This window comes from Musca autumnalis, unplaced genomic scaffold (assembly GCF_047663935.1).
Source record: "Musca autumnalis isolate F117 unplaced genomic scaffold, ASM4766393v1 scaffold_5, whole genome shotgun sequence".
Taxonomy (NCBI): Eukaryota; Metazoa; Arthropoda; class Insecta; order Diptera; family Muscidae; genus Musca; species Musca autumnalis.
In genome coordinates this window covers 57,676,547-57,689,819 of record NW_027412088.1, presented here as the reverse complement: position 1 = coordinate 57,689,819, position 13,273 = coordinate 57,676,547, and the positions used below count along the sequence as shown (strand labels likewise).

Sequence of the window (13,273 nt, the reverse complement as noted above, 5' to 3'; positions counted from 1 at the left end):
CAGGAGAGTAATGAAGTGGATTATAATGTCACCACATCTATTCTTAACAAAAGTGAAAATGTAAGCCAAAATGCACAACACCATCCACCCAGGAAGACAACATGTTGTGAATGTGACAACAAATGCCAACACTCTGTGGTCAGTTGGCCATAACATTTCATGTCTTTTGAGGATTATCAATTCTTCACTTAGGACATAAAGCTTTAAGTATACACAAGTTCGATAAGTTTAAAGTTAAGTAAAATTTAAAAATAAAAAAATAAAAATTCGTTGCTCCAAACAGGGAAATTAAGCTCAAATTTCCACAAAATAAATTCCAACTGAAATACCACCACTTTGGAATTCCGTACACCAAAAAAAACGTGAACGCTTTTCTGCTTGCAGTTCCTTGTTAAAAATGCTGTTGCTGTTGTTTCTGGCATTGTTCTTGCCTTGAAGTGAAACAAAATGTTTGGAAAACTATTTGCTTCGTCTAGCAAAATTTAAGGCTATGTTGTTTTTTATTAAATAAATGTCGTTTTGTCATTGCTTTAACAAATTGTTCCATTTAGTGTTTAATTGAGTTTAAAGTTTTTAAATGTTGTTAAATTTTGTTCAAAAATATTTTATTAGTTAATTTGGTTGAATTTTAAAAAATAGTACATTTTGAAATAGAGTGAATTTGCAGCTGAAAATTTTATTATTATTCTTTTTTTTAATTTTAGTATGGCTGAGTTTGGAATAGAGGTATGGGCGATCCATTATTACAAATTCCACTAGAAAATTTTCTTCAACAAAACTAATCTATAAACGTTGCTGGTCTTCCACAGAGGCACTCCATTCTTCAGAAGCCTATGGAGGCCTTCTATTCTATAGAAGCCTCCTATGGAGACCTTCTACTATATAGAAACCTCCTATGGAGGCCTTCTACTATATAGAAGCCTCCTATGGAGGCCTTCTACTATATAGAAGCCTCCTATGGAGGCCTTCTACTATATAGAAGCCTCCTATGGAGGCCTTCTACTATATAGAAGCCTCCTATGAAGGCCTTCTATTCTATAGAAGCCTCCTATGGAGGCTTTTTATTCCATAGATACCTCCTATGGAGACCTTCTATTCTAAAGAAGCCTCCTATGGAAGCTTTTTATTCCATAGAAGCCTCCTATGCAGGCCTTCTATTCCATAGAAGCCTTCTATGGAGGCCTTCTATTCTATAGAAGCCTCCTATGGAGGCCTTCTATTCCAAAAAAGCCTCCTATGGAGGCCTGCTATTCAATAGAAGCCTCCTATGGAGGCCTGCTATTCAATAGAAGCCTCCTATGGAGGCCTTCTATTCAATAGAAGCCTCCTATGGATGCCTTCTATTCAATAGAAGCCTTCTATGGATGCCTTCTATTCAATAGAAGCCTCCTATGGAGGCCTTCTATTCTATAGAAGCCTCCTATGGAGCCCTTCTATTCCATAGAATCCTTCTATGGAGACCTTTTATTCTATAAAAGCCTCCTATGGAGGCCTTCTATTCCAAAAAAGCCTCTTATGGAGGCCTTCTGTTACAAAGAAACCTCCTACGGAGGCCTTCTATTCCATCGAAGCCTCGTATGGAGGTTTTCTTTTCTATAGAAGCCGTCTATGGAGGCCTTCTATTCTATAGAAGCCTCCTATGGAGGCCTTCTGTTCTGTAGAAACCTCCTACGTAGGCCTTCTATTGAATAGAAGACCTCCATAGGAGGCTTCTATTGAATAGAAGGCCTCCATAGGAGGCTTCTATAGAATAGAAGGCCTACGTAGGAGGCTTCTACAGAACAGAAGGCCTCCATAGGAGGCTTCTATAGAATAGAAGGCCTTCATAGGAGGCTTCTATATAGTAGAAGGCCTCCATAGGAGGCTTCTATATAGTAGAAGGCCTCCATAGGAGGCTTCTATATAGTAGAAGGCCTCCATAGGAGGCTTCTATATAGTAGAAGGCCTCCATAGGAGGTTTCTATATAGTAGAAGGTCTCCATAGGAGGCTTCTATAGAATAGAAGGCCTCCATAGACGGCTTCTATAGAAAAGAAAACCTCCATACGAGGCTTCTATGGAATAGAAGGCCTCCGTAGGAGGTTTCTTTGTAACAGAAGGCCTCCAGAAGAGGCTTTTTTGGAATGGAAGGCCTCCATAGAAGGCTTCTATAGAATAGAAGGCCTCCATAGGAGGCTTCTATAGAATAGAGGGCCTCCATAGGAGGCTTCTATGGAATAGAAGTGCTCCATAGGAGGCTTCTTTAGAATAGAAGGCCTCCTTCTATGGAGACCTTTTATTCTATAAAAGCCTCCTATGGAGGCCTTCTATTCCAAAAAAGCCTCTTATGGAGGCCTTCTGTTACAAAGAAACCTCCTACGGAGGCCTTCTATTCCATCGAAGCCTCGTATGGAGGTTTTCTTTTCTATAGAAGCCGTCTATGGAGGCCTTCTATTCTATAGAAGCCTCCTATGGAGGCCTTCTGTTCTGTAGAAACCTCCTACGTAGGCCTTCTATTGAATAGAAGGCCTCCATAGGAGGCCCTCCGTAGGAGGTTTCTTTGTAACAGAAGGCATCCATAAGAGGCTTTTTTGGAATAGAAGGCCTCCATAGGAGGCTTTTATAGAATAAAAGGTCTCCATAGAAGGAGGCCTTCTATTCTAAAGAAGCCTCCTATGGAGCCCTTCTATTCTGTAGAAGCCTCCTACGTAGGCCTTCTATTCTAAAGAAGCCGCCTATGGAGGCCTTCTATTCCATAGAAGCCTTCTATGGAGGCCTTCTATTCCATAGAAGTCTTCTATGGAGTCCTTCCATTCCAAAAAAGCCTCTTCTAGAGGCCTTCTGTTACAAAGAAACCTCCTATGGAGGCCTTCTATTCTATAAAAGACTCCTATGGAGGCCTTCTATTCCATAGAAGCCTCGTATGGAGGTCTTCTTTTCTATAGAAGCCGTCTATGGAGGCCTTCTATTCTATAGAAGCCTAATATGGAGGCCTTCTATTCCATAGAAGCCTCCTATGGAGGCCTTCTATTCCATAGAAGCCTCCTATGGAGGCCTTCTATTCCATAGAAGCCTCCTATGGAGGCCTTCTATTCTGTAGAAGCCTCCTATGGAGGTCTTCTTTTCTATAGAAGCCGTCTAGGGAGGCCTTCTATTCTATAGAAGCCTCCTATGGAGGCCTTCTATTCTATAGAAGCCTCCTATGGAGGTCTTCTTTTCTATAGAAGCCGTCTAGGGAGGCCTTCTATTCTATAGAAGCCTCCTATGGAGGCCTTCTATTCCATAGAAGCCTCCTATGGAGACCTTCTATTCTGCAAAAGCCTCCTATTGATACCTTCAATTCTATATAAGCCTCATATCTATATAAGACTCCTATCGAGACTTTCTATAGAAGCCCCCTGTGGAGGCCTTCTATTCTATAGAAGCCCCCTGTGAAGGCCTTCTATTCTTTAGAAGTCTCCTATGGAGGCCTTCTATTCTATAGAAGGCTCCTATAGAGGCTTCTCTTCCATAAAAGCTTCCTATGGAGGCTTCTCTTCTATAAAAGCCTCCTATAGAGGGCTTCTATTACATAGAAGCCTCCTATGGAGGCCTTCTATTCTATAGAAGCCTCCTATGGAGTCCTTTTATTCCATAGAAGCCTCCAATGGAGGACTTCTATTCCATGTAAGGCTCCTATAGGGGCCTTCTCTTCCATGGAGGCCTTCCATTCTATAGAAGCCTCCTATGGAGGCCTTCCATTCTATAAAAGCCTCCTATGGAGGCCTTTTATCCTATAGAAGCCTATAGGGCCTTCTATTCTATAGACGCCTCCTATGGAGGCCTTCTATTTTATAGAAGCCTCCTATGAAGGCCTTCTATTCTATAGAAGCCTCCTATGAAGCCCTTCTATTCTATAGAAGCCTCCTATGGAGGCCTTCTATTCTATAGAAGCCTCCTATGGAGGCCTTTTATTCCATAGAAGCCTCCTATGGAGGCCTTCTATTCTATAGAAACCCCCTATGGAGGCCTTCTATTCTATAGAAACCCCTATGGAGGCCTTCTATTCTATAGAAGCGTCCTATGGAGGCCTTCTATTCTATAGAAGCCTCCTATGGAGGCCTTCTATTCTATAGAGGCCTTCTATTCTATAGAAGCCTCCTATGAAGGCCTTCTATTCTATAGAATCCTCCTATGGAGGCCTTTTATACTATAAAAGCTTCCTATGGAGGCCTTCTATTCCATAGAAGCCTCGTATGAAGCCTTCTATTCTATAGAAGCCTCCTATGAAGAATTATATTCTATTCCAAAAAAGCCTCTATGGAGGCCTTCTATTACATAGAAGCCTCCTATATGCAGAGTTCGAAAATAAACAGTACACTAACATAGTGTACCGCTCCGAGAACAGTATCACTAAAATATTTTTAGCGTTAGTGTTCCGGAACACAAACACTAAAAAATATTTTAGTGATACTGTTCCGGATCACAACGAAAAACGTAGTGTACCACATTTTGGTACACTAAAAACGTTGGGTACCGCAGTCGGAACACTAAAAATCGTAGTGCTCCGCAGTCGGAGCACTAAAAATCGTAGTGCTCCGCAGTCGGAACACTAAAAATCGTAGTGCTCCGCAGTCGGAACACTAAAAATCGTAGTGTTCCGCAGTCGGAGCACTAAAAAATCGTTGTGTACCACATGTCGGAACACTAAAAAATAATGTAATGATAATGTACCACACACGAGTTTATTATGATTTGCGAGGAAAATTAAATATTTATAATTTTTGAGATAAGCACAAATTAAGACATAAAAACTCAGATACACTTTTTAAATCCATGTGTGTATATATATTAATTAATAACGTTGAGAACTTAAGTAGAAAATATGAAAAATATTGATTCGGTTGTTGTACAATGGCGCACTACAAATTGTAGTGTTCTGACTGTGGATACATGAGTTTACAATGATTTGTGAGGAAAATTAAATATCTTCTAATTTTTTTTATATAAATAAAAATTAAAAAATAAAAATTAATAGAACACGTGAAAAACGCCTGATTTGATTTTTGAAAAATGGATCAATAAAAATCGTAGTGTTCGGCTGCTGAGCACTAAAAATCGTAGTGTTCAGACTGCCGGATCACTAAAAATCGTAGTGTTCCGACTGCCGGATCACTAAACATTTTAGTGTTCCGACTGCCGGATCTCTAAAAATCGAAACAATGGAACAATAAAAATCGTAGTGTTCAGCTGCGGAGCACTAAAAATCGTAGTGTTCCGACTGCCGGATCACTAAAATTCGTAGTTTTCCGACTGCCGGAACTCTAAAAATCGAAACATTGAACAAAAAAAATTGTAGTGTTCGGCTGCGGAGCACTAAAAATCGTAGGGTTCCGACTGCCGGATCACTAAAAATTTTAGTGTTCCGACTGCCCGATCTCTAAAAATCGAAACGCTGTTAATTATAACTTCTGAGAAAAATTAAATATTTTATGGGTTGTGGGACGAGTAAAAATTAAAAATAAAAATTAATGAATAAAATGCACGTGTTTTAAATTAGTTACAAACGTTGAGAGCTTTAGTAGAAAATTAGAAAAAAAATCATCATCATTAATTGATGAATATTGTTTCTTGTACAAATGGCAACAGGTACAACTTCCCAAAAATAATGGTTGTATTTATCCCGAAATCATAAAGTTGACTTTAAATGTACAATCCTACTTGCGGAAAATCAGCACATTCTCATTGAGTCATATTGTTTGTTGTACAAATATCAACAGGTACAATTTCCCCAAAATAATAAGTGTCTTCAAACGTACAAGTCTACTTGGAAAAATCCACATACTTTCTTCAACTGCATTCACTGAGGAATTTTGTTTTTGATACAAAAAGTTACAGGTACAATTTCCGCAAACATTGTGTTGTTATCAATATTTTCCGTTCCTTATAATAAACAGATGATTACCTAAACGTCAAACAGTAAAATTTTTACTGCTCCATTGTCCAAAAACCAGTCAGATGTTTTTCACATTTCCTACTAATTTATATTTCTTAATTTGTATTTATTAAAAAAAAAAAACATAAAATATTAAATTGTCCTCACGAATCATAATAAAATCATGTGTGGTAGGTACATTACCTTATTGTATTGCACGTGGTACACTACGATTTTTAGTTATCCCGCAGTCGGAACACTACGATTTTTAGTGATCCGGTAGTAGGAACACTCCGATTTTCAGTGCTCCGCAACCGAACACCACGATTTTTATTGTTCCATTGTTTCGATTTTTAGATATCCGGCAGTCGGGACACTACAATTTTTAGTGATCCAGCAGTCGGAACACTAAAATATTTAGTGCTCCACAGTCTACTACGATTTTTGTGCCGCATTGTCTAAAAATCAAATCAGATGTTTTACACATTTTCTTCTAATTTGTATTCATTAAATAATAATTTAATAAATAATTTATTAAATAATAAATAAATACATATTTATTTATTCTAAAAACATAAAATATTTAATAAACACATAATAAACTGACGATTATCATAACATTATTATTAGCGTTTCGGCTCATGGTACGCTACGACAGTCGGAACACTACGATTTTTAGTGCTCCGACAGTCGGAACACAACGATTTTTAGTGTTCCGCAGACGAACACTACGATTTTTAGTGCTCCTTTGTCCAAAAACCAAATCAGATGTTTCTCACATTTTCTTTTAATTTTTATTTATTAAAAAATACATATGAAATATTTAATTTCCTCAGAAATCATAATAAATTCACGTATGGTTCATTACCTTATAGTTTCAAAACGTGGTACAAAACGATTTTTAGTGCTCCGGCACGACAATTTTGTGCTTCATTCCACTTAAACTAAATATTGTTTTTCATAATTTTGACCAAATTTCACAATGTGTTTAACTAATTTAAATATACATGGATGTAACAGTTTATCTTAATTTTTATTTGATCAAATTTAACCAAATATTTAATTTTCCTAAGAAAACATAATACCTTTATTATTTTTTAGTGTTCCAACATGTGGTGCACTATGATTTTTAGTGATCCGGCAGTCGGAACACTAACATTTTTAGTGCTCCGCAGTCGGAACACTACGATTTTTAGTCCTCCGCTGTCGGAGCACTACGATTTTTAGTGCTCCGGCAGTCGGAACACTAAAATTTTTAGTGCTCCGCAGTCGGAACACTACGATTTTTAGTCCTCCGCAGTCGGAGCACTACGATTTTTAGTGCTCCGGCATGCGGTACACTACGATTATCGTTGTGTTCCGGTACAGTATCACTAAAATATTTTTTAGTGTTTGTGTTCCGGAGCGGTACACTATCGTAGTGTACCTATCCACCTTGGTACGGTACAGAACGGTACGGTACGATACCATAGTGTTTATTTTCGAACACTGCCTATATGGGCCTTCTATTCCATAGAAGCCTCCTATGGAGGCCTTTTATTCCTTTTTCTATTCAATAGAAGCCTCCTATGGAGGTTTTCTCATGCATAGAAGCTTCCTTCTATTCCATAGAAACATCCTATGAAGGCCTTATATTCTATAGAAGCCGTCTATGGAGGCCTTTTAATGTATAGAAGCCTCATATGGAGGTCTTCCTTTGTATAGATATAGGTAGACCTTATATATAGGTAGACCTTCTATTCCATAGAAAGATCTTTTATAGACAGAAGAATAGAAGACCTCCATAGAAGGCTTCTATGCAAGAGAAAACCTCCTATGGAAGCCTTCTATTCCACTGAAGCTTCCTTGCATAGAAGCCTCCTATGGAGCTATTCTATTCTTCTGCCTATAAAAGATCTTTCAAAGGTCTTCTGGGTATAGAAGACACCTCGCTGGTCTTCTAGCTTTGGAGCACCATTTAGTGGTCTTTTGGTTATAGAAGATCCTTTAAAGGTGTTGTAGCTACAGAGGATCCCTTGCAGGTATTTTGTCCATAGAAGACCCTTTAAGGGTCTTCTGGATATAGAAGATCATCTAAAGGTTTTCTGGCTATAAAGAGCAATTAAAGGTGTTCTGGCTAAAATGTGACGCCTTAAAAGAGTTCTTCCGTTTTAAGCTGTTCTGGCTTTAGAAGACCCTTTACAAGTCTTTTGGTTATAGAAGACCCGTTATAGGTCTTCTGGCTATATAATAGCCTTTTCAGGTCTAAAACTAAAAGGTGTTCCGGCTATATCTACAGAAGACCCTTTAAATATTTTTTGCCTATAGACAACTCTTTGGAGGTCTTCTGGCTATAGAATATCTTTTAAAAGTTTTCTGGCTATAGAAAACCCTTCAAAGGTCTTCTAGCTAAGAACACCCTTCACATATAAAATACCCTTTTAATTTCTTCTAGCTACTGCTAACCTCTTTGCGGTCATCTGACCACAGAACACCTCTTAAAAAACTTCTTTACATACAGGACCATTTCAAGGTCTTCTGGCTATAGAAGGCTCTGTAAAGGTGTTCTGCATACAGGTCTTTTGGCGATAAAATGTCCTTTAAAGACCTATGTCTATAGAAGACCCTTTAAAGGCCTTACGCCTTTAGATGACCATTTAAGAGCTTCTGTCTTCAGAAAACTTTTTAAAAGTCCCTTCAAAGTTCTTCTATCTTTAGAAGACCCTTTTAAAGGAGGCCTTTAATAGAAGGCTTTAAAGAAAAAACCTACACAAATTTTCTCTTATTTCTATTTCAACAAAAACGCAAAGAGAAACATTTCACCGTTCTGAGCAGGGCTGATTTAGAAACTTCTTTGAATAAATTTTGTTTTTAGAAGGCCCTTTGAAGTCTTCCTTCTTTAGAAGACAAAAGGTCTTCTGTCTTTAGAAGACCCTTTGAAAAGTCGTTTGTCTTTAAAAGACCCTTCAAAGTAGTTCCGTCTTTAGAAGACCCTCTGTCTTTTGAAGACTCTTCAACGGCATTTTGTCTTTATGGGACCCCTCTAAAGGCCTTGCGTCATTCTCCCTCCGTCTTCGGTCTTTAAAGGTCTTTGGCTATAAAAGTCCTTTCAATTTATTTTTCCTACAGAAGATCCTTGAAGAGTTGTTTACCTTTAAAAGACCCTATAAATGTTTTTTGTCTTTAGTAGATCCTCTATAGAAGGTCATATAAAGATCATTTGGAGTTAGTAGATCATTTAAGAGTCTTCTGCCTATAGAAGACCCTTTGAAGCTCTTCGGCCTACAGAAGATCCTTTAAAGCTCTTCAGTCTATAAAATGCCCTTTTAAACAGCTTATGACTACAGAACACCCTTTAAAGATATTCTGGCTCGTCTATACCCTTTAAAAGTCGTCCTTTAATTCTATTTTGCCTTATCTTTATGTCAATCCCAATAACAAAATCGCCCCTACCTCTATCCAAACTGAAGCCATTTGTTTAGTTCAATTGTTTGCATTTGAAGTTTAATTTTTCGATGTTGCCCAGTTGCGTTGAAGGTCCTTTTTGTAATGTCCTGCAAACTAATTTGTATTTTCTCTTATTTTTTCTCTTTTTTCTATTTTTTTTTTCAAACAGATCACAGCTAATTTGGATGTGTTCCTCAGACGTTTCAATGAGCTGCAATATTGGATTGTCACCGAAATGGTATCAACATCAAGCATGAGTAAACGTGTCGGTTTACTAAGAAAATTCATCAAATTGGCCGCTTAGTAAGTTGAAATCCAAAAGGGAAAGAGAGAAAGAGAAATTATGCAAATGAAAAAAAGCAAACGACAAATGGATATAAAAGAGAACATTTTAAGCATTATTTGATAGTAAATTATTATATTAAAAAAAAAAACAATTTGAGATAGATGCCATTGACAAACCCATGAGGGACCAAACTTTACGTTTATCGTGAATTCTGAATTAAATGTCAAAGAATTTCGGGTATTGGATCCCGCATGCAACGAGATGAAAGAATAGAAACCTCAAAACGGACGGAAATTATAAATGCGAGTGAATAGAAAATATGAGTCTTAAAACCAGGGATGCTAACAGTTCCGATGTGAAAATTACTACAGACCATAGATCTGTAGCGATTTTACCTCGGAACAATTCTGTTTCTATGAAAATGTGAAATGAAAACTTTTATAAACTTTTGAAAACATTTCACGGTGCTCTTGAATCAAATTTAAATGGAAGGTGCTTACACCTGGGAAGTTTTTGCGGATTCTGAAACTACAATGTTCATAGATGAGAAAAATCAAAAAACAAAAAAATCGCCGGAGCGCTTTTTAAATAAATCCCGATTCTAGTTGACATTTTTAGGGGTTGTTTAGGTTTTTGCGATTTTGCTTGGAAACCGCAACTCCTATTAAAATGGGAATAAAGAAAATGTTGTAGCTATCAAAATTTTCTACAAGATTGACCTTAATGATATTTTCATAGGTTTTACAACTTTTGAGATATAGAAGTTGAAATTGGGACAATTCAAATTGAATTCAATTCTGTATCGTCTCCTTATAAAACCATGTCATGACTGCAATTTCTCAACTTAAACTTATATATCTAAAAAAATGGTACAACCTAGGAAAAATTACATAAGCCAACCTTGTAGAGAATTTTCACAGCTATACGATTTTCTCAGGTCTCATACCTATAAGACTTACCGTATTCAAGCAAAATCGCGAAAACCTAACAAAAAAACGTAAAAATGTAAACTGAGCTTTTTTATCTCAAAAATGGTACAGCCTAAGAACAAATCATAAACGTCAATCCTGTAGAGAATTTTCGCAGTTACAACATTTTCTTTAGTTACATTTCGATTTGCCTTGCGGCTTTTATGCAAAATCGTGAAAACCTAAAAAACACCTAAAAATGTGAATTTTGACCGCGATTTATTTAAAAATCCCTAAAGCGATTTTTTCTTGTTTTTGAATTTTTCTCATCTATGAACATTGCTGTTGCAGAATTCACAAAAACTTCCCCTGTGCAAGTGGTTTTCATTAAAAGTTAGTTAAGGCGCATCCTTCATGACATTGTTTTATAAGGGGGCGATACAGTCAGTGCATTGTGCCAATTTAAACTTCAGTATCTCAAAAACGGTAAAACCTACGAAAATACCGTAAAGGTGAATGTTGTAGAAAATGTTCATAGCTACAACATATTCTTCAGTCCCATTTTGATAGGGCTTGCGGTTTCTAAGCAAAATCGTGTAAACCTAAACAACCCCTAAAAATGTCAACTTGAATCGCGATTTATTTAAAATGAGCTCCATCGATTTTTGTTTGTTAAAATGTTCTCTTTCTGGAAAATCAATGACATTTGCATAATTCTGTCCATCCCCTCTCTCTGTTATTTCTTCCACATATCTGTTGTTGTGTGTAATAATTGTTAATAATTAAAAACAATTAAAAATTAATTATTTCTACCATTTCAGTTGCAAAGAATATCAAAATTTAAATGCATTCTTTGCCATTGTTATGGGCCTATCGAATATGGCCGTGTCACGGCTGCAACAGACCTGGGAGAAAATCCCTTCGAAATTTCGTAAACTTTATCAAGAATTTGAGGCTTTAATTGATCCTAGTCGTAATCATCGGGCCTATAGGGTATTTGTGGGTAAATTGCAACCGCCACTGATACCGTTTATGCCACTTTTGCTCAAGGACATGACATTTGCTCATGAGGGTAATAAGACCAGTATAGATGGTTTGGTGAATTTCGAGAAAATGCACATGATGGCTCAGACAATGAGGACACTGAGATTTTGTCGTTCAAGGAGTTTGGGTAAGTGGGAAATAAATGGAATTAAATATTAAAACAATTTTATAATTTTTTTTCTTCTTCTTCTTTTGGATCTGTGTAGGTCTGGATCCCCCCTCACCCAAAAGTGAGGGCGAGGTGCGCTCATTTATAAGCTGTCTGCGTGTCATAGACAATCAACGAGTCCTTACCGCAATGTCACAGAAAATCGAACCAAGTCGTAAGATATAAATATAAAAATGAGTAATAAATTTAAAATTATTCAAATTAGTTTCTAAAAAAAGAAAAAAATAACCAAATTCTCATAATTGTTTTATTTTCATACAAAATGTAGTTCATTGTAAAGAGGTATAGTCCTCAAAACTTTCCCCCAAAAAACACAAATAGCAAAAAATAAGTGAAATATTTTGTTTTATTTATAAAAATAAATAACAAAAAATTGTATTTAATATTTTAAAGAAATGTTAAAATTAAAAAAAAAGATAATAAATAAGAAAATTAAAAAAATGTGTTTGTAAAAATTGAAGAAAATTAAAAAGTATTTTAATATATTAATATATGTGATAATAATAAAATAATTTTTATTAAATAACATTCTTCTCTCCCTCTCTCTCATACTATTTCATTAATCTATCTATTTATTTAAATTAAAATATTCATTCCTAGTTTCACCTACCGACCAACCTATTTTCCGGTACTCTTGTTAGGCCCTATTACTTTGTCTCCAGGTTCAATAAAGAATCCTTTTCAACAGTCTTTTTTTCTATTTCTCCTTAAAACACCTATTCACCCAACACCTATTTACCAAACTTTCCACTATGTGCCCTTCTTAAACTTTCCTAAAAAAAGGAAAACTGTAAATATAAATCTTAAACTTACACACAATGTTAATGTTAAAGACAAACATGAATTAAAAAATCTATACGAAAAAATATAAATAATATATTTTTCTAAGCTCTTTACAATTAAATAGAGAAAAATGTTTGTAATTTAAATTTAGAAAAAAAAAACTTTTAGGAAACCCCCTAATAATCATAAATTTTAATTTTATTTTACTTGTATAAAAATTAATATCCTTTGTGTATAGAAAAATACTGTATTTATATTTATGGAAAGAACATTTTTTTATAGTATTTTTGTTTAGTAATTTGTTTTTCTTTTTTATTATGTAATTATTTTGCTCATATGATTTGTAAAATATTTATTTTTATTTTGTTCGAATTTTGTATAGTTTATTTTAAATTATAGACTTATTCTTTATTGTTATTTTTTATTAAAAAAATATAAACAGGACTTAAATAAATAAATATTTAATTAAATTAGTGATTTTTTTTTGTTGTTTTTCGAGATGATTTTTCTTTTATTTTCTTAAGGCCTCAACACATAAGAAGCATATCTGGTAAATGACTAAAGACAAAGTTCGACCTAATTCAAATGTAATTCTGAAATCTTTTTATTAGGTCGAACTTGGTCTTAAGTCATTTACCAGACATAAGCAAGAATGCCAGGCTTCTTATGTGTCGAAGTCTTTATTGTGGTATGTTTTGCTTACACATATTTCAAAATATACCATTTTTACATGTAATTCGAATAATTTCAGTTGTATTGCATAAT

General features: G+C 35.6%; 1 protein-coding gene across 6 annotated transcripts in view; it reads left to right on the top strand.

The window, feature by feature from the left end:
- The window catches only part of Epac (Exchange protein directly activated by cAMP), a 569,466-nt gene extending 556,488 nt beyond the window's left edge, over window positions 1–12,978 (top strand). For all 6 annotated transcript variants that reach the window (XM_073956939.1, XM_073956944.1, XM_073956945.1 and 3 more), the window contains 3 exons: window positions 9,488–9,621; window positions 11,334–11,683; window positions 11,763–12,978. In XM_073956939.1, coding sequence (XP_073813040.1) covers window positions 9,488–9,621; window positions 11,334–11,683; window positions 11,763–11,890 — 612 coding nt within the window. In that variant the 3' untranslated portion in view covers window positions 11,891–12,978. The remainder of the gene's footprint in view (window positions 1–9,487; window positions 9,622–11,333; window positions 11,684–11,762) is intronic.
- The last annotated feature ends 295 nt before the right edge of the window (window positions 12,979–13,273 follow it).